This window comes from Rhipicephalus sanguineus, chromosome 1 (assembly GCF_013339695.2).
Source record: "Rhipicephalus sanguineus isolate Rsan-2018 chromosome 1, BIME_Rsan_1.4, whole genome shotgun sequence".
Classification (NCBI taxonomy): domain Eukaryota; kingdom Metazoa; phylum Arthropoda; class Arachnida; order Ixodida; family Ixodidae; genus Rhipicephalus; species Rhipicephalus sanguineus.
In genome coordinates, this window is record NC_051176.1 from 123,819,441 (window position 1) to 123,843,152 (window position 23,712).

At 45.7% G+C, this 23,712-nt stretch overlaps 1 protein-coding gene across 1 annotated transcript in view; it reads left to right on the plus strand.

Moving 5' to 3' along the window:
• The window catches only part of LOC119397272 (collagen alpha-2(IV) chain-like), a 98,160-nt gene that overhangs the window by 13,172 nt on the left and 61,276 nt on the right, over window positions 1-23,712 (plus strand). The window contains 8 exon segments of the mRNA XM_037664705.2: window positions 15,432-15,488; window positions 16,317-16,451; window positions 18,773-18,817; window positions 19,686-19,748; window positions 20,518-20,598; window positions 21,422-21,499; window positions 21,934-21,996; window positions 23,396-23,473. Coding sequence (XP_037520633.1) covers window positions 15,432-15,488; window positions 16,317-16,451; window positions 18,773-18,817; window positions 19,686-19,748; window positions 20,518-20,598; window positions 21,422-21,499; window positions 21,934-21,996; window positions 23,396-23,473 — 600 coding nt within the window.

Sequence of the window (23,712 nt, forward strand, 5' to 3'; positions counted from 1 at the left end):
TCAGGACAGAAAAGTGCTGTGACAGGACGGGTGCTGACTCCAAAATGTCAGTTCAGCGTGTGGTCAGTTCAGGACTGACCACTCCAACGTGTGGTCAGTCCGCCGGCGTCTATGTAAATAAATTTCCTTTATAAAATGCGCTCACGCGTTCTTTTTTTTTTCTTTTGCTGTGCTATTGGGGGGGGGGGGGGGGCGAGGGGGGTCTACCTACATTCGAGTCGACTTACAGTCGTATAAATACGGTAACTACGAAATAATGTCCAGTAATAGGATATGAGAAGAGAGACTGTACATCAGGGGTCTAAAACGTGTGGCCCGCGGCTTTACAAAGAATAAAACGTATGTGACATTGCTAAGTGGTACTCGCATTATTTACTCACTTGTTGCGATTAAAACGCTTTCTTCGGGTAAGCTACAGTTACGGGACTGGTCTCAAGCACTCTTCGTGGCACCGCATGCGGTCACTATGTGTTGAAACATAACTGCGGAACAAAATCATTATATTTCACAATCGGCGTCCAGATTTAGGTCATTATGGAGATCAGTATAGATGTTTTGACGTTTCCCGAATCCTCACGCCAAATCCCCTTATTCAGAAATGATTCATATATTAGATATGGGAATTGCGTTCTTTCAAATGACAGCTTTAGGTGACAATTTTTTGCTTCATTGCTTGGATATTTTTGTACATTTTATCGACCATGCAGGCACATTTTTAGAAGTATATTTTATCGCCAGAAGGCTTTCGTATCATCAAATGTCATCTTCCTTCATTTTTAAAGGACTCCTTGTTTGTGGAGAAGCCGACGTAGGAGACAAATACATAGTGGCCAACGTCTCACTTTTATCGAAATAAATCAGGCCAAATGTACGCGGCCCGGATGAGAGCGACTCTGTAAGTTACAGCGTTGTTCCCTGCTCTAAACCCATTCCCCGTTATCTCGGCGCCGTCGTGACAAATAACCCTTTCTATGTCCGGTTGACTGATTTCAGTTTCTTTTTCGAACAGAATGTTTTAGTGTTATTTTTTGTCCTTTCTTGTTTCTATGGTTAATAAGTTATTTTCTAAACTATTCATTTCTAAACCCATTTATGTTATAAAGCCATTTACTTTCTAAAACAAGGTACCACACGGTTCATGGCCGATCCCCCAGTGTGGGTGACGCCAGGCCGCTGAGGAACAACCAACCAACCAAACGGCTTCTAGCTTGATCCTCCTTGATACGCATGGCATAACCATCGCCATTATCGTCTCCTTTGCACGACATCCGAAGATAACCATCATCTTCGTTTTCTGCATTTCAATGCTCCACTTTCGGTGACGTTCTTGCCAATATCTTTATATGCCTGACCAATCGCGCGGAAATGGTTTTCAGCGAGAAGCATCGCTTGCTGTCTCTCGCATAGAGTCTCCTATAAATACACTAAAGGGAGCTCTGGCGCTAGTGTCTGTGGCAACTGCAACGCATGGCGCTTCAGCCAGCATGGGAATGATGGGTGGTACACGGATTTGTCTAAACTTCGTTCTTTCGGCTCCGTTTGGCTCCGTGTGGCATAGAGCCGCTTTGTCGCAAGACGAAGTTCAGCAAATTTTCAGCAGTTTCACTTCACCACGTTAACCTTTTTAGGCTCGCCAGTTCAAATCGGCTCACGAAGTTCACAACGATCTATCTTTTATCCGAAACAGAACCAAAACACAACAACAGACAAAGCCGCAAGTGCGTTCGAAGCCCGCATGCACGAAGACTAGGCAAATCCGTGTACTACCCATCATTCCCATGGTGGCTGAACGATCGCAGCGCCAGAGTTCCCTCTAGGTAATTGTAGGAAACTCTATGGTCTCTCCTACTGATTCTCCTGGACAGAAACTATTGGTGGCGTTGAACAGAGAACAGAAAGCCTTCCCCCTTTCCCACATTCTGTTCCCCCTTTCTGGTCCTCGTAGCAACCTTCGAGGAACGCAGAGAAAGGCAGCGGCTATATGTAAGTCACTTTCGCTGACTGAGCGGTTGTCGCCATACAGCGCTATAGTGCTCCCACAACCAGTGCTTCCACTATGCTCCCCACCCGAACGGCCGCGGCAACGCTTTACCGCAACAGCATTAATAGAAACGTTCTCGCTCACCGAGCTTTTGTGGAACCTTGAGCATCTCTATAGTTGCTCCGAAGCGAGCCGACCAGGGTTTCTTAAGAAAACAAATATGGAGTGCTGGTGAGATCAGCGAAAAGAAAAAAGAAAAAAAAAAAACCTTCGCGAGTGACGGCGCCAGCTGTGGGGATCTGGGCTACGGAAATATTCGCCAAAGCAACAAGGGCGCGTCGGTGAGCGATCTCGAGTCCAGACGGTTTCCGAGGAGCGACCGCATGTTTCTGGCAAAAGCTTCTGGAAACTGACAGGGAGTAAATCAGTGCAAGTGGGACAGCGATAAGAAGAAAGAAAAGGCTGGCCACCCGATGCACGACAAAGCTGCATGACACCGCCCAATTCATGAGGCGTTTGAAGCCGGCACCAAAAGGAGACTGCCACGTCGGCCTCGGGGAACTACCAACCAACTGCTGACCAACCGTGATGCCGAAGTTCATGGACGCAACCATCTCCATAAGATCGTTTCGAATGGCCGAGGCGTCTGCCAATACATCGAATAGGTAAATATATTGAGGGCATTGCGTTCTACGAATGGCGTCCCTCTCGTCACGTGCTGAACAGCTTTGTTCTGCTATGCGGTGGATAGCTCCCGAGCGGGGATTTTCCCCTCTCTCTTTTTGAGGTGCCGACGTAAGACATATGTGCCCGACGGTTCGAGATGCGATCACTCGAATACCATACGGTGCAGGCACTGTTACGACAACGCGCATACCAGTTTTTTTTTTTTTTTTTTTTGGGGGGGGGGGGCACTGAAGGGGGTGATTGCGTGCATGCGCAGTTACGACAAAGCATGATTGCGAGCAATCTAGTAACGCGGCGCTTCCCGAAAGGCCCTTACGGCGCCCACACGCCATGCCCCCGAGGCGAGGGAGGTCGACAGCGGAAACGGGACGAGAAAAGCACGAGGAGCGCCCGATCCATCGCAGCAGCCCGCGGAGGCGAGGAGGAACTTCCAGACGCTAGCTGAACAAACAGGCGCACGCGCGCTCGACGCCGGCATCACCGAGGGTCGGGTGCAGCTCCGCATGCGCTGCTGTTGAAAATACACGCCCAGGCTGGCGCGTACAATAAACAGTTTGACCAAGGCAAAAATTTTTTGCCCGATGCGGAGGAGGAAGCGTGTATTTCAGGAAACTGTTTAGCTTTCCCGGACCGATAGGCTTGCCTTCTTCAGAGTGGCTGCTCAAGCGAGTGTAGGGTTACAGCCCTACTCGTCGAGAGCTCAGGCGCACAGCGCAGAGCTCATCGCGGACTGTGTGAGAAGCGACTGTCGATGTAGCGTACTGTGATCCGATACACGTTCGCGCGCGATGGCTTGGCTCCGTACGATGACTAGGCGAGGCCACCTAATTATGGAAAGCCCCTGGAGGCCTATCGGAGTTGCTGTAAACAGAACCGATGTTCCAAACTTTGGTCGGGAATGACAGAGGGCAGACGGTAACCTTGGAATGTGCGGTGCGCGAGACGCTGTTACTTTGGTTATCCAAGAGGCCCCTTTGGAGGCAGCAGTCGGCAGTGTAGCCGCGGTTATCGCAATCCGAAGCGTCGGGCTGCATGAAATCTCCAAGGACCCGCAAATACGTCCTCGGCAAATGAAAGGGACTGATTCGCGAAGGCCGAAATAAGTGGAGGGAGAAGACACGCTGCTTCATAGTCAACAGGCGCAGGTCTGTGGGCAGCTAACCAAACCGGGGCCCTGTAGTCACTGCTCGAAGCTCTCGACCCGCGGCGTCAACAACCCTTATCCTGTTCGGGACCAATGGCGTACAAGGCCACCCATGCGCACCATGACGGCGTGCCAGATTGCGCAAGCAGCGAACCGTCCGAGCGACGGGCATGCGTAGTATCCAGCCGCTGCAGCCATGCTGCCATTTATTTCCTGCCGCTCGTTTTTCGCCTTGTCGCCTGCGCATCTTTTTTGTCAACGGTCGCGGGTATCGCAATACGGAAGTCTCCGGTGCCAAGGAGCAAGAAAAACAAAGATCGGACTGGAGCGCATGCACGAGCAAAGATGGATCTACGAAAAAAAAGCATTCAATGACAACGCAGCTGACTGACATTTGCGGTTATCAAAGGGTTCCGGCGACGGCTGCGCGCCGGTTTCGGGTTGCAGGCTCGTTAGGGGAACTCGCCCGTCCCCTTCCCGTTCCCTTGCAGCAACGGGTCGCAGTGCTGCTTGCAGGCGTCGCCTCGTCTCATGCATGACACGAGCAGCTTCGCGCGCCCTTCAAGGATCCCAAGAAGAGCAGCTTCCTGGCTGAGAAACGAGGCGTTGTGCGAACGAACAGCAGCTCGCTTGTCGAGGAATTGGTAAAGTCCGAACAATACTACTGAAAGAAAAAACAGAAAGGGCACTGTTGCAACGGGCACCCACGTTTTGCCACTATGTGCCCGCGCCAGTGCCGTTAATTGCGACATCTCAGTGGCTAAGAAAACGGAATCCCTTGATTTCTGACCTCCTAACACCGAGCGTGATAAGGCTGTCAAGCTCCTCGTGTGGTGCAAGTGACCTTCCAGCATGTTCAGCTCCAACTGATAATGAGAACGATTGCGCGACTCTGATTGGCGCTGTAACGTTGCGCGTTTGTGCGCGGGTCACGGCCACAGATTCCATGTGCCGGAGCAAAAAAAATAAATAAAAAAAGACGACATCTGTGACGTCGTAATTTCACTCTCCGCACTCTACAGCCCATGCCAGCACGGGTGTGTATCACAGGCGTGAACGAGGAGCGGTGATTGGCACTGTTCCCACCACGCTCCCTCCATAGCATCAGCCAACTGCTGCTGCGTATTTTCCGGACAGAGAGCATATATCTGCCCAGAAATTCACTTTGTGGAACATCATTACAGGGATAATGATTTTGTGAGAGGAAAAGGGCGAGATGGTACAACTGAAGTACAAGGGGGAAAGGTACAATTTTTAAAGTATCGGCAGATAGATAACGAGAAGTCAATTAAAACGCTTTCCCCCACTTTTTAACAGCGGAGCTGTTTTAGCCGACCGTTAGCCCGTCCTGAGCGAACAGAAAAGCTATCATCATCATGAACCGTCACGCACTCCCTTCGTCATCTTCTTCATATTCTGCTTCGCTCCCAGAACACGTGCACCGATTTGTCCGGCGTGGGATGCAGTAACTCTGATGGACGAGAGAACGAGTGAAGAGAGAGAAAGAAAGAAAGAGAAAGAGAGAAATTCTTGGCGAAAAAAATTTCTCGGCCAGGTGGGATTCGAACCCACGTCCCCAAGATCCGAAGGTGAGCGTCGTAACCACTCCGCTATCCAAGCACGCTAGCTGCTCATATCATGTATCCTTTTATAGTATAGCATAGCAAGTGGATGGAAAAGGGAAGTGAAGTGTGAGGAGGAGGGAAGGGAGGAGGGGAGAGAGTAAAGCATAGCCTTGAAAGAAAGAGAGAAATATAGAGAAAGGAGGAAAGAAAGAGAGAGAATCAAAGGAAGAAGCATGGAATAAAAAGAAAGAGAAAGAGCAAAATATAGAGAAATGAAGAGAGAAAGACAGCGAATCAAACAAAGAGAAAGAAAGAGGAAGCGAGAAATAAATAGGGAGAGAGAAAGAAAGGGAAGAAACAGAAAGAGCGAGAAAGAGAAAGCTGTACATAGAGAGAGAAATAAAGAAATAGAAATGAACAGAGAGAAAATATACATGGGAAAAACAGAGATAAGAGAGAAAGAAAGAAGCAGACAACTAAAGAGAAACAAAGATGGCCACCCAGCTCCACACTTCCTTCAGGCTTGGCACTATACTAGTGTTAGGCTGCCTTAATATATTTTTTTTCTTACGGCACCTATTGTAATGTATAATTTTTGCAGATGACTTCGCACAACGCATACGTTAGAAAAGAATTTTTAGAATGCCTGAAGTCAGTTTATCGTTCGGGTTTTACGTCCCAAAACCACGATATGATTATGATGGATCGCCGTAGTGGAGGGTTCCAGAAATTTCGACCACCTGGGGTTCTTTAACGCGCACCTAATTCTAAGTACATGGGCCTCAAGCATTTTCGCCTTCATCGAAAATGCGGCCGCCGAAGCCAGTTTCGTTGCTTTATTTCATAAGTTAAAACATAGCACACATAGCAACACGTTTGTGTACAAGGTACATAGCTAAAAAAAGGCAAGGTTTGCGAAATTATACATAATATAGGGTGTTTTTTTTAGAAAATATAGATTTTTTACAGATATGCTATGACGGTCGGGCACCTGTAGTCTTCCCACACGAACTCTACGTCGAGGCAAAAATACTTTGCCGCACCTAAAGTTGCACTGAAATGAGAAATGAAAAAAAAACATGTCAATTAACTTCTTAATTATTAACTTCAGGGCGGTTGTTTATATGGAAAAGTTGTAGGACGTGACATTTTATGGCATAATATTTTTTTAGAAATCCCAAAAAACACACTTAATTTTTTAGATATCTTCATCTGAATTGAAGGCCCCGATCCAGGTGATATCGAAACTGAGCGCTGTGTTACGTCAGACCGAAACTTCACGTGACGAACTTCTTGACCAGCAGAATCTGGTCATGAAAGACGGCAAGTCGTCTCAAATACGCAAGCGGACCGCTTATTCATTGCGTGTGATGTTTCGTGTTTATGTGATTCTTTCGTGTTGCGCCCAAGAAAACTGCGAGTTCCACTTTTTCGTTTTCTTCTTTGTTTTCACTGCACAGCGTAAAACTAGGGAGCAGCCACTGTGGTGCTTTGTCCAGCATGTAACCGGAACACTTTTTTGCGCCTACTTAGAGTTTAAGGAATGAAACTGCGGTAAGCACTACACACCAGACGTAAAGAATAAGCGGTCAACTTGTGTATTTGAGAGAACTCGCCGTTTTTCCTGACATGATTTTGCTGCGACGCGTCTTTTTTCAAAGTTCGTAACGATAAGTTCCTTCCTGACGTAACACAGCGGTGGCATCCCTTGCATATCGCCTGGAAGGGGGCCTTAAATTCCGATTATTAATATCACAAATTACGCTATTTGGTTGACTTAGTGAACCTAGGTGAACCTGAACACGTCAGTTTATAATCTATACCAAAATAAAAGTACCTTTTCAAGTTGGCTAGACGTAGGGACGTCCCTTTATATAATTTGGAATAAAATAAAACGCTTATCGTGCGTTTTAGTTTCCCACTGACATTGGTTTCATTTAGTTTCGTGTGTAATATACGGTAAAATTGATTTTCAATATTTACGATTACCCACGGATAAAGGTAAAGGAGGAGATGGCAAGTGTCCTCTAATCCTCCACCTTTATCTTGCCCTCTCCTCTTCAACATTTGTGGTTGTGCGAGAGTGTACGAAGCACACACATGCACGCGCTAAGGTAGGCAGCTGCAGCCCTAAAGAAGAACAGACCGCTTGTCGAAGCGTTGGCTTCGGCGACGCCCTGTTTCAAGGATCTCTCATCGCTTCAAGATTCCATTTTCTCCTGTCTTGTCACTCTAGTTTGCGGGAGTGCACGCTTCAAAAGACCAAACGCGTAGTCCTTTCTTCAACGTTCTCGGATTTCTCACTCCACACACCGAAGCACCGAAAAATGCTATCGCACCGATACAAGAAAAACACTGCCCCCTCGTCTGACTTGCTGCGTTCCGGCTATCGCCCGTAAATGGAGTCCTCACAAGACGCCTCATTGGAGCTCGCGCCTATACTTTACTTTCGTGTCGTCCGTTCGTCTGCGTGTTCGTACTCAAACTTGTCATATTGAGCCTATTTCGTAGGAGTAAAATGAATCCGCAAAACGTGGTGCTGACTCTCGCGAGTTTAAAACTGTCTCGCTTAGAATTATACCCATTGCCAGATGGAGCATTTCTAGCTGGCCAGCTTTCTTGCGAAACTTTCTCATCCGCTCAATGTGCTTTAGCCGAATGAGCCAGTATTTTTAAAATATTTATTATATCTCATAGTCACACAAGAAACTTACACATTGCCTTCACGTGTAAGGAAGTGTACACCAGCCCTTCGTGCCAAGTCTGTGGAGCCTAAAACGAAACGCCTGAGCACTTGATTTTATAATGCCCAACTTTCAACAGACACCACTAAGTTCTAGCTACTACTTTTCTTTCTTTTCTGAAACTGAGCAGAATAGTTTGGTTTTTTCCTGTAAGGTCGAGGGTCAATTCGGTACTTTAGGCTGACAAAGATTTAGTGGAAGACCACACTATTTTGCATTGTGCTCGTACTCCGTATATATGTGAGGTGTTGGGGTCTGCCTTGTTATTTGACTCCGACTTCAGTCATATATATATATATATATATATATATATATATATATATATATATATATATATATATATATATATATATATATATATATATATATATATATATATATATATATATATAAAATGTATCATTTCAACGATATGCGCGCCGTCTCCTGAAGTGCGTGCCTATACACACTACACGTTTTTTTTTTTTTAGTCTCCCCTTAAAGTGGATGAGCGCATGGCGTCCCTTTTGAGGGCAAATTTGCTAGCCTGCTTTCCTTTGTTCGTGTGTGGCGTTTATATATGCTTAAATAAATAATAATACTGATAAATTTAAGCACGTTGACCATACCTGGGTGAGAAGTGGCTCAAATGTATTATATTTATGATTGTTTCATGCCGGGCGCTGCTGCCAACCGTCTGTCCTCTTTCAGGGCCAGTGTTCGATTCAAGTCAGAAGATACCCGCTGCAGATGTTACTAGTCGATAACTGCGCACCGCGCAAAACGAAAACACATCTTGTACACGTTCGGTCTTAGTTTCGTTTTCGAACGTTCGCTTTCGGCTAACGCGTTCGGCCGGAAGCAAGCTGTCGCCGTCGAAGGCTGGCTTCGACTAGACAGCTCGCTTCTGGCCAGTGCTTCTGGCCAATCGCGTGTGCGGAACCAGAAAGTTCGAAAACGGAACTATAAGACGGAACGTGCATAATATCCTGCCCCGTGCGCAGGAGGCATCACGTAATGAACTCCACCCCTAATTCGCATAATGAACTTCGCACTCGTTGGATTTCAATCCAACGACAGCCGAAGACAGCGTACGTCTTTCAGTAACAGCGCAGTTGGAAGGCGTGCGCAATGCGGCGCCGCAACTCTTCATCACGCGCCTCTCGGCCACGCGCTGCAAGCAAGCGGATACATCACGCCTGAGCACGCGTTCTGAAAGTCGCGCTCTGTTTCTTTTATTTTTTTCCTTTATCTTGGGTCAGGCCGCTGTAAGTAGAGACACGCCTGCGCGAGCCACGGCCTCAGCGCTGGCCGCTATTTGTGAGTGCTTTCTCGTTCACCAAAGCAGTGGCGTTAGCTTTCGAGGCCACATTCGTCGTCGTTGCAGCATGCGCGCAGTTTCGCTTTCGCGCCTCCATGTCGCAACGGCCGAAAGCGAAGAAGGCGAACCCGGGGAGGGGCCGCTGTCGAAGAGAGGGGGGGGGGGGCGGATGACGCAGCACGGCGTAGGGGACCAAGATGGAGGCATCGTGTCACAAGGCGTTCCCACGGCCGCCATGCAGTCCACGTGGGCACAAGTTCGTTTGCGAGACGACGCCCACCATCCCGCGGCACGCGGGCGCCTTAATGAAACGGGTCGCGGCACGCATGCACGGGCAGCAGTTCACGCATCTTTTTCTTTATTATTAATATTTTCCCGTGCAATTCCAGAGAGAGACGCATTGCCAGCCTGTCCCGTGCATGGTCGTACACTGGTGTCAAGGCGCCTTACAGACGTCAGCAGCCGCCTCACTTCCTTGCACTCTTCCACTACAATCTCTTTATTCCGCCACCGGGAGACCTCCGAGCAATTAGCATCTGACTTAATTTTTTTTTACGTCAGCCCCCTGTCCGAGGTGACAACATTTTCGTGCCACTGTGGTCGGTTTAGCACAGTGCATTCAGTAAGTAAATCGGCGCAAATGCCAGCAGGGCGGTGGGCACCTCCTCATGTCTCTCACCCCAAACCTCCTCCTGCAGACTCGAGGAACTGCAAGGCACTCAGAGCGAGGGGAGGGCAGCTCCTGCAAGCTCTCTTACTTAATCCACCCACTCCCCTCTAATCACGCTTAGTAATAACTTGTGACTATGATGCTGCCTACTAGCCTTTAAAAGAAAGTTGTAGTTTTGAATAGGTATGCCGAAACTATGAGTTAGAGATTTCGGTGGCGGCCGCGGCGGCATAGTTCGCGAAAATCCCGGCACCGGCGACTGTACGCAAATGCGCGTGTACAAAAATGGGGCCCTCGAAGGTGCGCCGGTCGCATGCGTATTTGTATGCGCTTTTTCCATTAACTGATGCACTCTCGATCGTGAGCTTGTCGGCGACGAGCCGTTTTTGATATGGCAATCTGGGGATCTATTCTCGTGCCGTATACTCTCTTCTGGTAATTTCTAAAGGACACGCCCATTTATCGTTTCGCATATTGATGCTTAAAAAGTTTAGTCAGACTACTAAACAGCAAGATAGCGCGGTGATCTTAACTAGAAAGAGTCATTTTCTTCACCAAATAAAAAAAAAGAAAAAGAAACTGGAGCGTCGTCTATGCTTGATATGTTTACCGCGAAATTTTGTGACATTTATATTAGGTATATCTGTTTTTATGTATGCTTCACTTTTTTCTTTCTAGAGCTTACCAGCTTCCGCAATTTTTTTTTTAAATTTCTTGTTCTTGGCGGAAATTCTGCTACTAAAATCACTAAGGTAGAGTTGTTGTTTGTTTCTCTCAAGTGTGACGGATTTAGTTTAAATTGATTGAACGTCGTCTCGTAAATGCATTTCTGAGTTTTACATGTTTATTTGGACATAGAGCGCTGAGTTGACCTCGAGCTAAAGCATCTTCTTCCGCTCTGTCTAAACAAAGCGATTCTGCTTCGAAATATTTGTTGCGATGGTTAGAAGGAAACCAGAACAAGGAACGGAGATGGTGCAACCAAGTTTATTGTTTTTTTTAGTTTTCTTTGTTTACTTGCACTGTTGGTCTCAGACGCATGCAGCTCGCGCTCCTCAGCACTGCGATGCGGAAGACGCTGCTGCTTATTAGCAGGGCGGAGGACTCCGCTGCTTACTTGGGACATTAACAAATAGCATTTCAGCGGAAATGCAGGCTCATCTCCCTTGCTTAATTCTTTCTTTCTTTCTTTATTTATTTATTTATTTCTTTCTTTCTTTCTTTCTTTCTTTCTTTCTTTCTTTCTTTCTTTCTTTCTTTCTTTCTTTCTTTCTTTCTTTCTTTTCTTTCTTTCTTGCCACTGAGTGTCCGTTGTCGACCTCTGAAGCCTTATGGAACGCGTATGTTCGCTATAATAATAATAATAATAATAATAATAATAATAATAATGATAATAATAATAATAATAATAATGCGATGAAAAATAGCCTTATACGTACTGCTCACGAAAATTTCATCAATATTACCGTAATAGTGCTGTGAAGGCTGTGGAATCAGTTCGTGTCTCCAGCACCCTGAAAACTTTTTGTTGTTGTTGAGTTTGGCAGTTCAACTAAACTACAGTTACACTTGCCAGGCCGGTCGACTCTTATCGTTCGTTCCCTAGCCAGAGATGCGAGGAGAAGCGTGTCGTTTTGTGCCAGCTGGGGCGTATATGCCGAGTGCGTGAGCGCCTGCGGTAAAGAGAGAGGGACCGACAAAATGTCCCGCGGCAGTACATCAGACGCCGCCGCGGCGGCAGCTGCGTCCGAGACCTTGCGACGCACCCGTGTTGGTGACCTCCCGCAAGTGCGTGTTCCCGCGTCCTTTCACAATGCTCGACAATCGAGGGCTACACGCGGCCATATAGGAAACGTCGTCCCATCGCATCGCCGCTTGTTGCCCCCAACAAACGCGGCGGCAGCGGCTCATTCAGTCAGTCACAGGCGCGAGGGTGTCGCTCGTGACAGCGAGTTCTGGCCCGATCCGGGCCGGCGACTGCCTGGACACCTTCCAGCTCGCCGCACGTCCTCGCCCCGCTTCGTGACGACGGAAAGGTCTCTCCCTTGGCTGCCAGTCACAGAAGTCGGCGGGGAGCACTTTCGGACCTCCGCTTCCGCCTCGCTTTCTTCGCGCAGCCGAACTTGCAACCGCTTAGTGATATACCTGTGGCGAATCGGCTCCGTGGTCTTTTTCAATTCTCGATGGCTGACCTTCGTGCCCCTCGGCGCATCAGTCGAAACTTCTGCCACATTCATCTTTATATGCACTCCTTCTCCTTTTTGTAGGGTAGCAAACCGGACACCTTCCCGGTTAGATTCCCTGCCATTCTTGCTCTTTATGTCGCTTTTTCTCCACCTCTCCATTGGCATTCGAAACGAACGGCCGCTACCAGGCGTCTCACAATTATGCTGGCGTATAAAGGGGCCGCCACTGGCTGTGAAAGCCCCTTGTTCTGAATGCCGCAAATATTTAGCCATGGAACATAGCTCGATAAATGCACACGTGACGAAAGATTCAAGAAGCTTGAAACGCTGCTTTTTTGAAGTTATTTCACGGTTGCCAAATTTGTTTTCGACAGCTTGCTATTTATCATTATGAACGGTCGCGTTCTTTCGAACTTGTAACGAAGCATTTCAGCGAAAGGTTGGCGCGTCGGGTCAAACGCAGGGCCAAGACGAAAGCCCACGTGGGGAATGTATTCGTTTCTTAAAGACATCCCGTAGATTTTTTTTTTTTTTTATGGTTGGCGACGCTGCCACCATGACAATTTACCGGAGTCGCTGAAGGTGCCCCCATCTCCCTTCATCATTTTTCGAATTGAACTTTTCGAATATGGGCCAGCATTTGCGCAAATGCTCTTAGCGTCTTCTGCCGTTGACCATCGCCGCTCCTGTATCACACCGGGCGCCATAGTCAATTGTGCGCCCGAGTTTTTAACGGGACTTTTAGCGTCTGCGAATTAAGAGATATACGCTTACGCAAGACAAGGAAGTTCTGTAAATACGTGGTCTACAATGCCAGCCAGGTCTGCTTGCGCGCATGTTTATTTTCTTCTTTTTTTTCGCTCGTTCAAATTTTTTTTTTTTTTGTTCCCAACAAGGAATGTATTCGGCGAATAACACGCGCTTGCTCGCAACCACCTCCCATCTCTGCCATTCTCCCCCGCTGGGTTGCCTTTCCAATGCAGCCCGCTGATTCCCGAGCGGAAAATGCCCGAGAAATTTGTTATACTGTGCGACGTCTCCGGGAGCGACGATGCGCAGACGCGAAGCGAGATGACGAGGAAGAAGGAGATGTCGCGGAGAAGCATCGGCGCGAGAACAAGGGGTCAGAAACGACGGGCTGAGAAACAAGAGACAGCCCCCATAGCAAGTCGAGGCGCGGTTTCATTACTCGCGCAATGGTATGTCACGCGCGAGAGAGAGCCAGTCTGAAAAAAAAAAAGAAAAAGAAGTATAGAAGGCAGCAGAACCAAGCGAACCGGCAGAGTTCAAAAGGAAGAAGAAAAGAAGAATGAAGAAGAGATAGTAAAAAAAAAGGGGGTGGGGGGGGATTGCGTGCAATGAAAAAGGACGCGCTTAATTGGAGTGAGAGGAGGGGCCGGAAGACGGGCCAGCATACGCCGTGTAGAGGCGGCGGCGAACGAGAAAGATGATCCCGAGAGAGCGGCGCCTCATCCTTCCTCGCCATCCTTTCCGATTCGAGATAACTGTCCTTGAAAGAAGTCCTTCTTGGGGCTTCTTTGGCGAGCAGTGCCGCCTCTTATGTACACGAAGCGGCGGCAGCCGCTGAAAGGGGCGCGGGATTGTGACTGGTGAACGCCACACGCGGAGCGCTTTCGCGTGCCCTTGCTTGCTTCGAATTCCGCGGTGCTCAGACTCGATAGTTTATAATAGAGACCCCTTGTCCTTGCACCGCTGCAACAAAGTGCGCCTTTCCTCGGGTTCATCCGTTGCATTGGCGTGTATGTGCAAAGTACTTGCCATGATTTGTTTTAACAAAAAAGCGGAACTGTTTAAGCTTTTCGTTGCACCGGGTAGTGGGAACGGAAATTATCATCATCACGAACCGGCACGCGCTCTCTTCGTCCTCCTCGTCTTCATCTTCTGCTTCGCTCCCACAACATGGGCGCCGATTTGTCCGGCGTGGGATGCAATAACTCTGATGGGAGAGAGAACGAGTGCAGAGAGAGATATAGAAAGAAATGGAAGAGAGACATAAAGATAGAAAGAAGAAAGAACTAGACAGAGAAAGAGATAGGAAGAAACATACACAAAAAAGAGCTAAAAGAAACAGACAGAAAGAGAAAGAATGATAGAGAGAGAATGAAAGAAAGAGGGAGAAAGAAGACAGAGAAGAAGAGAAAGAAAGAAGGGGAAAGAGAGAGAATGAAAGCATACCATAGCCACGTATAGAATAGTATAGCAAGGAGATGGGAAAGGGATGTGAGGGTGAGGAGTAGGGAGGGGAGAAGGGGAGAGGGTAAAATAGAATAGCCATGTGTAGTATAATATAGCAAGAGGTAGCCATCTATAGTACAGTATATGAATGGGTGGGAAAAGGAAAGTGAGAATGAGGAGGATGGAAATGAGGAGGGCAAAGGTTGAAGCACAGCAAAGCCGTGCATTGTAGAGTATAGCAAGGGGTGGAAAAGGGAAGTGAGAGTAGGGAGGAGGGAAAGGAAGAAGGAACGCCACCAGCTCCGCTGATTCCTCAGTCTTCGCAGCACTAGTGTGAAGCCGCCATAATTTTTTTTTTATTTTGCTCCCGCCACGGACGCTACATAAGACACTCGATGAACAGGAGGAGACTTACGCGAAATGTAAGAACACACAGACGAAATAAGCAAGCCCACTGAAGAAGGCACATCGTCGCGCACACAAATATATCTATTATCACGTATTGTGAAACAAAGACAAGGGAGATTAATCACACGATTTTATACGTAATAGGGAACGTGATTAGACGGGTCGGGGCAGCTTCATTACTGACACTTTCCCTAGACATTAACATTGCAGTTCATACTAGTTTTTTAAGTCGAAAGCCTTATATGGCTAATGAGTAAAAAATAAATAAATCCGGCGTCGGCGGCGTGAATACCAATGGTACCAAATGTAAGTAATTTAGTGAGTGTCTCGTGAGAGCATAGGCTTTCACCTGCCCTCTCCTCGGCTTTACCTAAAGGGACTGTCAATTTTTATTTCTTTGTTTGTTTGTCTTTTTGTGAACGAAAGAGCAAAACGAGTACCGAAGTGCACAATTGGAAATGTGGGATAATCTTTATTTCGCATCTACCTCGTTGAAACTGTGAATTGATTTTGCTCAGTTACTCAGTCCTCCTTACCTCTTGTTTTACAGGCGTGCAAAGGGTGCTCTATCCAGCCATGCCTGTGCAAAGGTGAAAAAGGAGCCGTGGTGAGTTACACCTTCCCGTCAAGCCATTGCGTTGTGCCTTTGCAAAAGGTCGACGGGCAGAGAAGGGCGTTAAGAAAGGAAAGTGAACTATAGTTGGTCGGTCGTTTGCGATGGAATTGTGATTTCGGGGCTAGAAGCGCAAAAAAAGAAAAAAAGAAATATAAGATGAGGCTAAACACTGCTAAGCGTCAGAACAAGCTCGGAGCACAAATGTCTCGTAATTCATCATAATTCATCTAAACAAAGGGCTCATAATTCATCACCATCAACAACAGCAACAAGCGTCCAGCAACGTAAGTGCACGTATGGCCTTACAGATGCGGGGTGAGCACTTTGCTACTTTATTTATTTATTTTTATTTCAGTATACTGTCAACCCCAAATGAGGTTTTTACAGAAGTGGGTACATTTAGAGAAAAACAGCAAACACACAGAAGTGTTACAGTGAAAATGTAGATGAAGACGGAATCGCATGGTGAAGGTGAATGGTGATTATGACGCAGTGCGCACTTCGCAACTACACTTGCATTAGGTGCCCTAGGAGAGTTTACAACGGCTAATGTCTCGACCTCATAGACGTTCCTTCCCTCACGGCAGTGCTGAGGTGTCCACTCTAAAGGGCGAAGCTTAAGCGTCCTCCAGGTTTTTTTAAGTACCCTTTTCTTCCAACGGTGACGATTATCGAATTACTCACGGAGTGTTAGACTGACTGTTAATAAAACAGAAAAAAAGTATGTTCCCGTTAACAGCGGCTAGTCTAGGTGTCTTCGGGTAGTATTCGTTGCGCAGGCCGTAATGTGTCAGTATTATGTGTGCCTGTACTGCGCAGGGCCACCCTGGGCTTCCCGGATCGCCGGGCACCGAGGGATCGCCAGGAGACCTTGGTCCCCTGGGACCGATTGGTCGCCGAGGCGAACGAGGTTTGACCGGAGACACCGGAGCCATCGGACCCAAAGGAATTCGAGTACGTACGACGACTCACGCCGGGCGGATCATCATTCATCGAATGGTGAAACGGCGGCTGAGCTAGACGGTCTTCCGACCAATCCTTTCATTTGCCGTTTCGCCACGCTTCAAATTTGATTATACACTTCTGAGAAAAATATCGGGAGCTTGTTGTCGCCACATGCGTAGACAGTGGACAAATGTACTCGAAGATAGAGCACAGCGCTGACCTAATGCTGTTGCTCAGCAGCGCTGCGTTCACTTTTCGACTCCTTGCCTCCGACCGATGTGTGAGCGCGCGCTGTGGCATCTAGCCAAGAACTGTGAACCAACTGGCTTGCCAGCGTGTCTTAATGAAAATTGTGACACGGGCCATTCCTAATTACTCAGTCATCGCGCTCGTGATTGTGAAACCTATCCACGGGGATTAAGACAATGAGAGGAGTCAACTGACACGGTATCGAAAACGCCACTTGCAACTTTGCACTCTTGCTGTAGAAATGGCAGCGTCTCGAAATGTGTTTCAAAATATGAATATTTTTCAGATGGCTTCGCAACCATCGCGCTGTATTGAGAGCGAAGCTGTGCCGGTTACAGCGCAAAGTGGGCGTTTTTAGAAATACGCATGTTTCTATCTGCCATCATGACGCCGACCTCAAACAAAACTAGAGACCTTAAACAAAACAAAAAATAAAGAAAACAAATAAAGCATGAATGCTTCCACCAACGTGAAGCTTGCATATATTTATGAAGATCTGATTTGCACCTTTTTTTTCTTTTTCTGCCCCTGAGCACAAGTGCCCATCAGTCACGTGGTACTCCTTCAAATTTCGCCCACTTTCTTAAAAGCTCTGAAGAATTAAGACCACGGTAACTATTATCAAGGAAGTAAATTATTTGGACACTAGTTAATAGGCTCTATAACTCCTCTATTGAAGGTGGGGCGTTAAAAGCAATAGTTTGAAAGTTAATTAATCAATTACTATGAAGTAATTCCCTGAGATTACCTTAAAAACATACTGAGTTGGTCAGGGTGACAGTAAACAATAGTAATTTCGTTGTATAGTCATAACGCGCGCGTGTACTTTCTAAATTTTAGCCGCTAAAAGACCCTGTATGTAGCTTTAGGGACTCCTGTCATAATGACGTCTTCTTCATAGCATGCATGTCTAAAGTCGTGCGTTCATGCGCACTACTTAGCCATCACCCCTAAACCTTCTAGGTAGGCTTAGTAATTGGGCTTCTGGTTGCTCTAATGATTTCACTGTGGCTCAGCCCCCAACATTGTAGATGGATCCTCATTTAGGTTACAGATGGTCGTTACGGTAACTTGGCTTAGGCGACCTTCACGACGTCTCATGTTCGCGATTCCGGTCAGAAGTTCAAAAATGCCAAAACATTAATAACACACATGTACGTGCGAAGGTTTATAGTGCGGTTAAAGCTTTCGTAATATAGCAAAGCGTAAGGTTATTTGTTTGTTCAAATCTCGTTCTGCTCGTCGTTCGCTCCCGCACTGTTGGCTTCATCTCATCAACGCTATGCTTGCAGTGAAGAAATCTTTCCTTCGTACTGGCTTCACGCGTCTTTCTATTTCTCACATGCTCGTTTAGCCATGAACCACATTGAATAAGCAGTCAATATTTCTCTGTCGACAGTCAGTCATCCTAAGCGTTCATATTTCCTCACCTGTGTTCTTTCACTCGCTTCCTTTGAAAGCGGGCAGACGTTGTGTGGCTTTCGGTTGCCCTCCCTTTACTTTATTTTCTTCTTAGCTTGTGTTTCTTTTCTTTTTTTTTTCTGGCGCATGTGCATGTACTTTTTCTTGTTTTTTATTTTTCTATGAAAGAAATGACTATGGGCAAAAAGACGAATTGTAAGAAGTTCTTCCGTAGCGCGTAAAGATAAAGGCTTACTGTAGGCTCGACACCTTTACTATTTACGCCACAAGAATAGTAACTTGCGCCACATTGAACCTGCATCTCCGTAGCACGTCAACAGAAGATTGTAAAACTGAACTATAGCTGTTCCTGTAGATACGCACGCGTAAATGCAATCTACGAACACTGCGTAATATCAACAGCCATTATCGAAAACTATACACATCGATTATATTCATATTTTCAATAATAGTGTGGATACCACTTTACTAACTTGAAACGCAATTATAAAAAAAAAAGATAAGCATTCATGTGTTTTGTACTTTAGTGTATGACGTCTGTACGCCGAGCAGCCCATACTAATCTGTTGCCATTGTGCGTCAGACTCGCATCATCACCAGACAACTTGTAAAGGCACTTTCTTTTTTTTTTTTCTTTCTCTCTCTCTCATCACTTACAGGGTGAACCAGGGGCACCAGGATTCCCAGGCAGGCCAGGTGCACCGGTAAGAATGTGGCAATAGGAAACTGTGCAATTTTTATTTTATTTTTGCTTGTTACTCGTTGTGACTGCACAGTTCAATAAAGGGACGCTAAAAAGTGCAATCCAGGGATGGGTTGGTACGCTACAGTTACCTAATTTTTAAAAAGGTTTCTTTCAGAAAAGAGATCGCAGCTTAGGTACGCTAAACATGAGGTACACAAAAAAAAAGTAAGAGAAGTTGCATTGTCAACCCCCATTCCCAGTATAGCAAAATCAACTAACTGTACTCAGTGTCACAAATTATGGCAAGTACGCCCTATGAACTTTCTAATTCTTCATTATAACTACAAACAGGGCAAGTTACGCTTACATTGCATCAGAAGAGGAATAAAAATTGAGTTTCTGTAAACATTTCTCAAGAAATAAAAGGATCTAGAAGTATATGAGGTGTTTACGGTTGCGGATCCACGAATATTGCGTCACCACTATTGCACTGCAATCGAACAGAATCAAAAATGCGAATTTCACTCTTAAGACACAATTTTTAGTGACTCTTTTTTTTTAATTTTATGGTCAAGTTTTGGGGGAGTGTAAGATATATATATATATATATATATATATATATATATAGTGAAACTTTAATGAATAGTGTCTCCAACGTGCCTTCAGATCGCTTTGAAAAGTAAAACTCACAACGACTCTTAGAAACAATTACAAAATTATTTGGTTTAATTGAACATACTTCAAAACCCTTTGAATGCACTGAAGGCATGTTCGTCTAAAATAACCTACCATCTAAGCTATTTCAAATGCATCCAGTGTTCGTGGCCTTTGTATTCTGTAACAAGAGTTTCGTTTTTCTTTATTTTCTTCTTCTTTTTTTTGAACAGGGAAAACCAGGTCTCGATGGGCTGTTTGGAGAGCCGGGAATACCGGGATGCAACGGAAGCAAGGTACTGTTTTGCACTTATTGCGACAAGCCGAGAGACATCACCCCGATAAAAACTACGTTTAAAACAAAAGTAATTTGCATTATGCGAATAGGTGCGGACAGTTCTAAGGGCTAGAATACGTTGTTTTATGACACTACGATGCCTGCAACAATCTGCAGAGCTTCCTTGACATCAATGTATTCGCGTTTTCCCTCGAAACATTCTTAGTTTTTATCAGAAGCCTCCTGACAAAACACCTGCTATTAGCGCGCACATAAGAATGCGAGGCGACAATATAAACAATAAAACAATAAAATAATGTGCGGGGGGGGGGGTTCTAACTTAGCATGTTCAAGCGATTGCAGCCGTGTACTCAGGCCAGTTCTGCCTGGTAAATTATAATAGATTTTACAGACCGCCATTTCAAGACTTATGCCAAGACTACAAACAACGAGCGAAGTTGGTTTTCTTGTGCTCTTTTTTTTTTCTTAAAAGTAACTGCACATAAATGGCTGAAGTCACTGGTGATTATGACATGAGTTGTAATCCTCGGAAGAATAGCGACGCATAATCTGTTTGTTTTTTTTTTCCTCTCATAAGATTCTGAGCAAGCGCTTGAGTGTGTTTAGTTTTCATCTCTTCTGTATGGACCTATTGGGCCTAATGAAAAAAAGAAAATTCACTTTCTAAATGCCAGAAAGACCAACGCTTATTGATGCTGTCATACGTCATTTCAGAACATAAGGTTTATAATGTTTCGTTTTTTTTTTTTCGTATTTGTTCAACGCAGGGTCTACTCGGACCCCATGGTCCAGCCGGTGGCTGGGGACCGCCAGGACCACGTGGTCCTCGCGGAAACTACGGACCCAAGGTACGCGTGTGTCCTAATGAAGACACAGAATTTATATTCGTATTTTTGTACCAGCACATATGCATGGTAGTATAAAAATTATACTTACGCACATTACTTCACTTGGTTGAATCTTTCCGATAGATGCATGCACCTCAAAGCATCGAAAGAAAGTAACGTGCAAACAGTGCCTAGCGACTATCATTTTTGTAATAATAATAATATTTGGTGTGCTCCTTCGTGTGTTTGTCTTACTTCGTGGCGCCGTTTCGTAAATATAAATAATAATTTCTCGTTTTTTTTTTCTCTCATGCCAGCTCCCAGGACATGATTATGACGCATGCCTACATGTGTGGTCATAATTGTATGCGCCTGCTTCTTGCCCAAAATTACCGTTACATCAGTAGTTAACCTCACAACGTGCAAAGTAAAGGTCTCAAAATCCTTCATCTCGAAGTAACGTGAGGGACTGCACTAGTTCGCATCTCGAAATCATGAACATCAAATCACTAAGCATGGCGCAGACAAGAGCGGACGAATACGAGCCTTGCCTTCTTGTCCGTGTTTTAGTTTGCACTGTAACGATGCCTTTACAAACAATCTTTAGAATATTGCGACGAGTCCACGTGGTAAATGAATTATCGTGTGGAGCAAAAACTGAACATTAGAGATGTGTAGAGAAAAAAAAAAGGCAAACAGTGACGTAACTTCACAGCAACAGCAAGTGACGGTTGATCCTTGAGGAAGCTATGCATCTGTCCCGGATAATAATCTCACTTGTGCAACACACTATGGCGCATCCGCGTGTTGACACTCTACATGACATTTTCTTTTTCGTTTGCAGGGTTTGCCTGGAGATGGTGGGATAAACTCCCTTGGAATTCGTGGAGACCCAGGAGACGACGGAAGACCGGGCCCTCAGGTAAGATCAAGCTTACACTACACGTCACAAAACGATAGTTTTAAAGAGAAAAGTGAAGTACTGTGGAGGACAAACTCGGTCATTCATATAGCAAAAAAAAGAAGAAAATACGAAGCGAAATTGTCACAAATAAACCTATTTGAAGGAGGGATTCGCAATGGGCGATTCGTGCTGTATTTTGCGAATACGTGTAAGTGTATGTTCTTAAACAATTCCAAGTAAAAATCCAGAATTTCATTCTGAATATGGATTAACCATACCAATGGTGGAGCCGCCGATGAAGCTGAGCTCAGGCAAAGTATAATAGAATAACTTGAGTCACCGAAAATGATGGAATTTTAGTCAAAGAAGCGCTTCACTTCTGATTATTTGGCCGGATGTGGATTGATCGGTGAATTTAAGTAAAAAATTAATTCTCTTCCTGTCAACCGTAGGGCGCACTTGGTTTCCCAGGTTTTCATGGCGAGAAAGGTGTTCGAGGAGACAGTGGACCAGCGGTGAGTGACCTTCGTATTTTCAGCTTTGGCGCCGTGTAATACACACGATATCGTTTGAATCGCGCAGTGCAATAGTCTTCTCCTATTTCACCCCATCCCCCACCTTTTCTTCACATAGAGAGAGGGAAGGGGGGAATTGTGGATTCGCGATCATTCGAAATTTCGAACATGAATCGGGTGTTTTCTGCTATTATATTCGTATTCCGATCCGACAGTTCGCTATATTAAAGTGCCGGATGTTCATTTCTATTCCTAATTAGCGGCTAGCAGCACTTGTTGAACTCTTGAGCGAGAGAAAGCCACCCGAGGTAAGTGTGAGGGACCGTACCGATTTATTCTGCGGTAGGAGAGTCATAGTAGTTACGCAGAGGCAAAAATTACTAAGAAAGCGAATGGGGTGGTTGACCATTGCTAAGTAATCTCCAGAAATTCCTTAAGCGTTCATCGCTTTTAGGGAGCCTATGCGTAATGTTGCTGTCTCGATTTAGGCAAACCTATTTAACATTTGGCCGATTTCATATCTGCACCCCTTTAATGTAACGCGTGCTGCTGAGGCATTTATTTCTCTCTTGCTTCTTAAAAACACTCGGCCCTCTAAATGCACCGTAGTGACCTGCTGTAAGCTTATTTTATTGCCGTCATGTTCGTGGAGCACCAAACGAGTAAAAGCAGTTTCTTTGTTCCTTAATTCTTTCTACGAGCAAACTTTGTGAAATCTTTATACTTCATTTCTGTTTATAAATAGGAATGTATTCGATATTTAATGATATTCGGACGCGGTTTGCCTAGAACATTCGTATTTACTTCGATTCAAAAATTTAATTATTCACACACCACCAGAGCAAAACAAAAAAAGGTAAATTCTGCGCTCCGTACTGACAGCAGTTACAAGTTTGACATGCACACTCCTCAAGGCGCACGCATATTATGCGTGCACCATGTCCGCTTCGTTTTGTAGGTGCAAAACTAACGTAAGTACTCACGGATTCAAATGCGACATCAGGCTTTTTAGTATAACGAGTCGTATGCGCAATTGCTCAAGATAACCGCATCATGCCGCGACGAATCTGGTCTCTAAAGATAGTGTTGGTTCTGATCTACGTGTTCGAGTCAAAATCACGCCAGTATGACCCAAACTGAAGACGGTAGAAATGAAAACATATGCATTACTGAGCCCTAAATTGTCCTATTTCAATCCGTGAGTACTGTACAGCTGCACCGGCACTTCAAAAACAGCTCCTGTTTCCTGAAAGTGGCGCACATGGTGCGCGCGACAACCAATCTCCATGGTGATGGAGTTGTGTCCGAGTTGCCTCTTTTGTTTTAGTTACGCTTAGATGACGCGGAATAGTAAGTAACGCGGACTGACCTTTTTTTCTCTGTCATGTCGTCTTACCAGGGAAGACCGGGCCCTCCAGGAGCGCCAGGTCCCAAAGGTGTCCAGGGTGATGACGCGCAAGGCGACAAGGGACCTAAGGTGAGCGGATTCAGCACCAGTCCGGTGAAACAAGACGTTACGAAAAGAAACTTTTACATGACGCGATGCATACCAAGATTCGAGGTGTTAAAGTTTCGCAACTCCTTCGCAGTCTGCCTCGGATAGTTGTTCGAAATTATTGTCACGCTGAGAAAAATTTAACGATCAATTAAAGGTCTAAGCGCTTCACCGACGGCGTTCTCGCTGATAGTACACCCAGTGCACTAGAATGTATACAA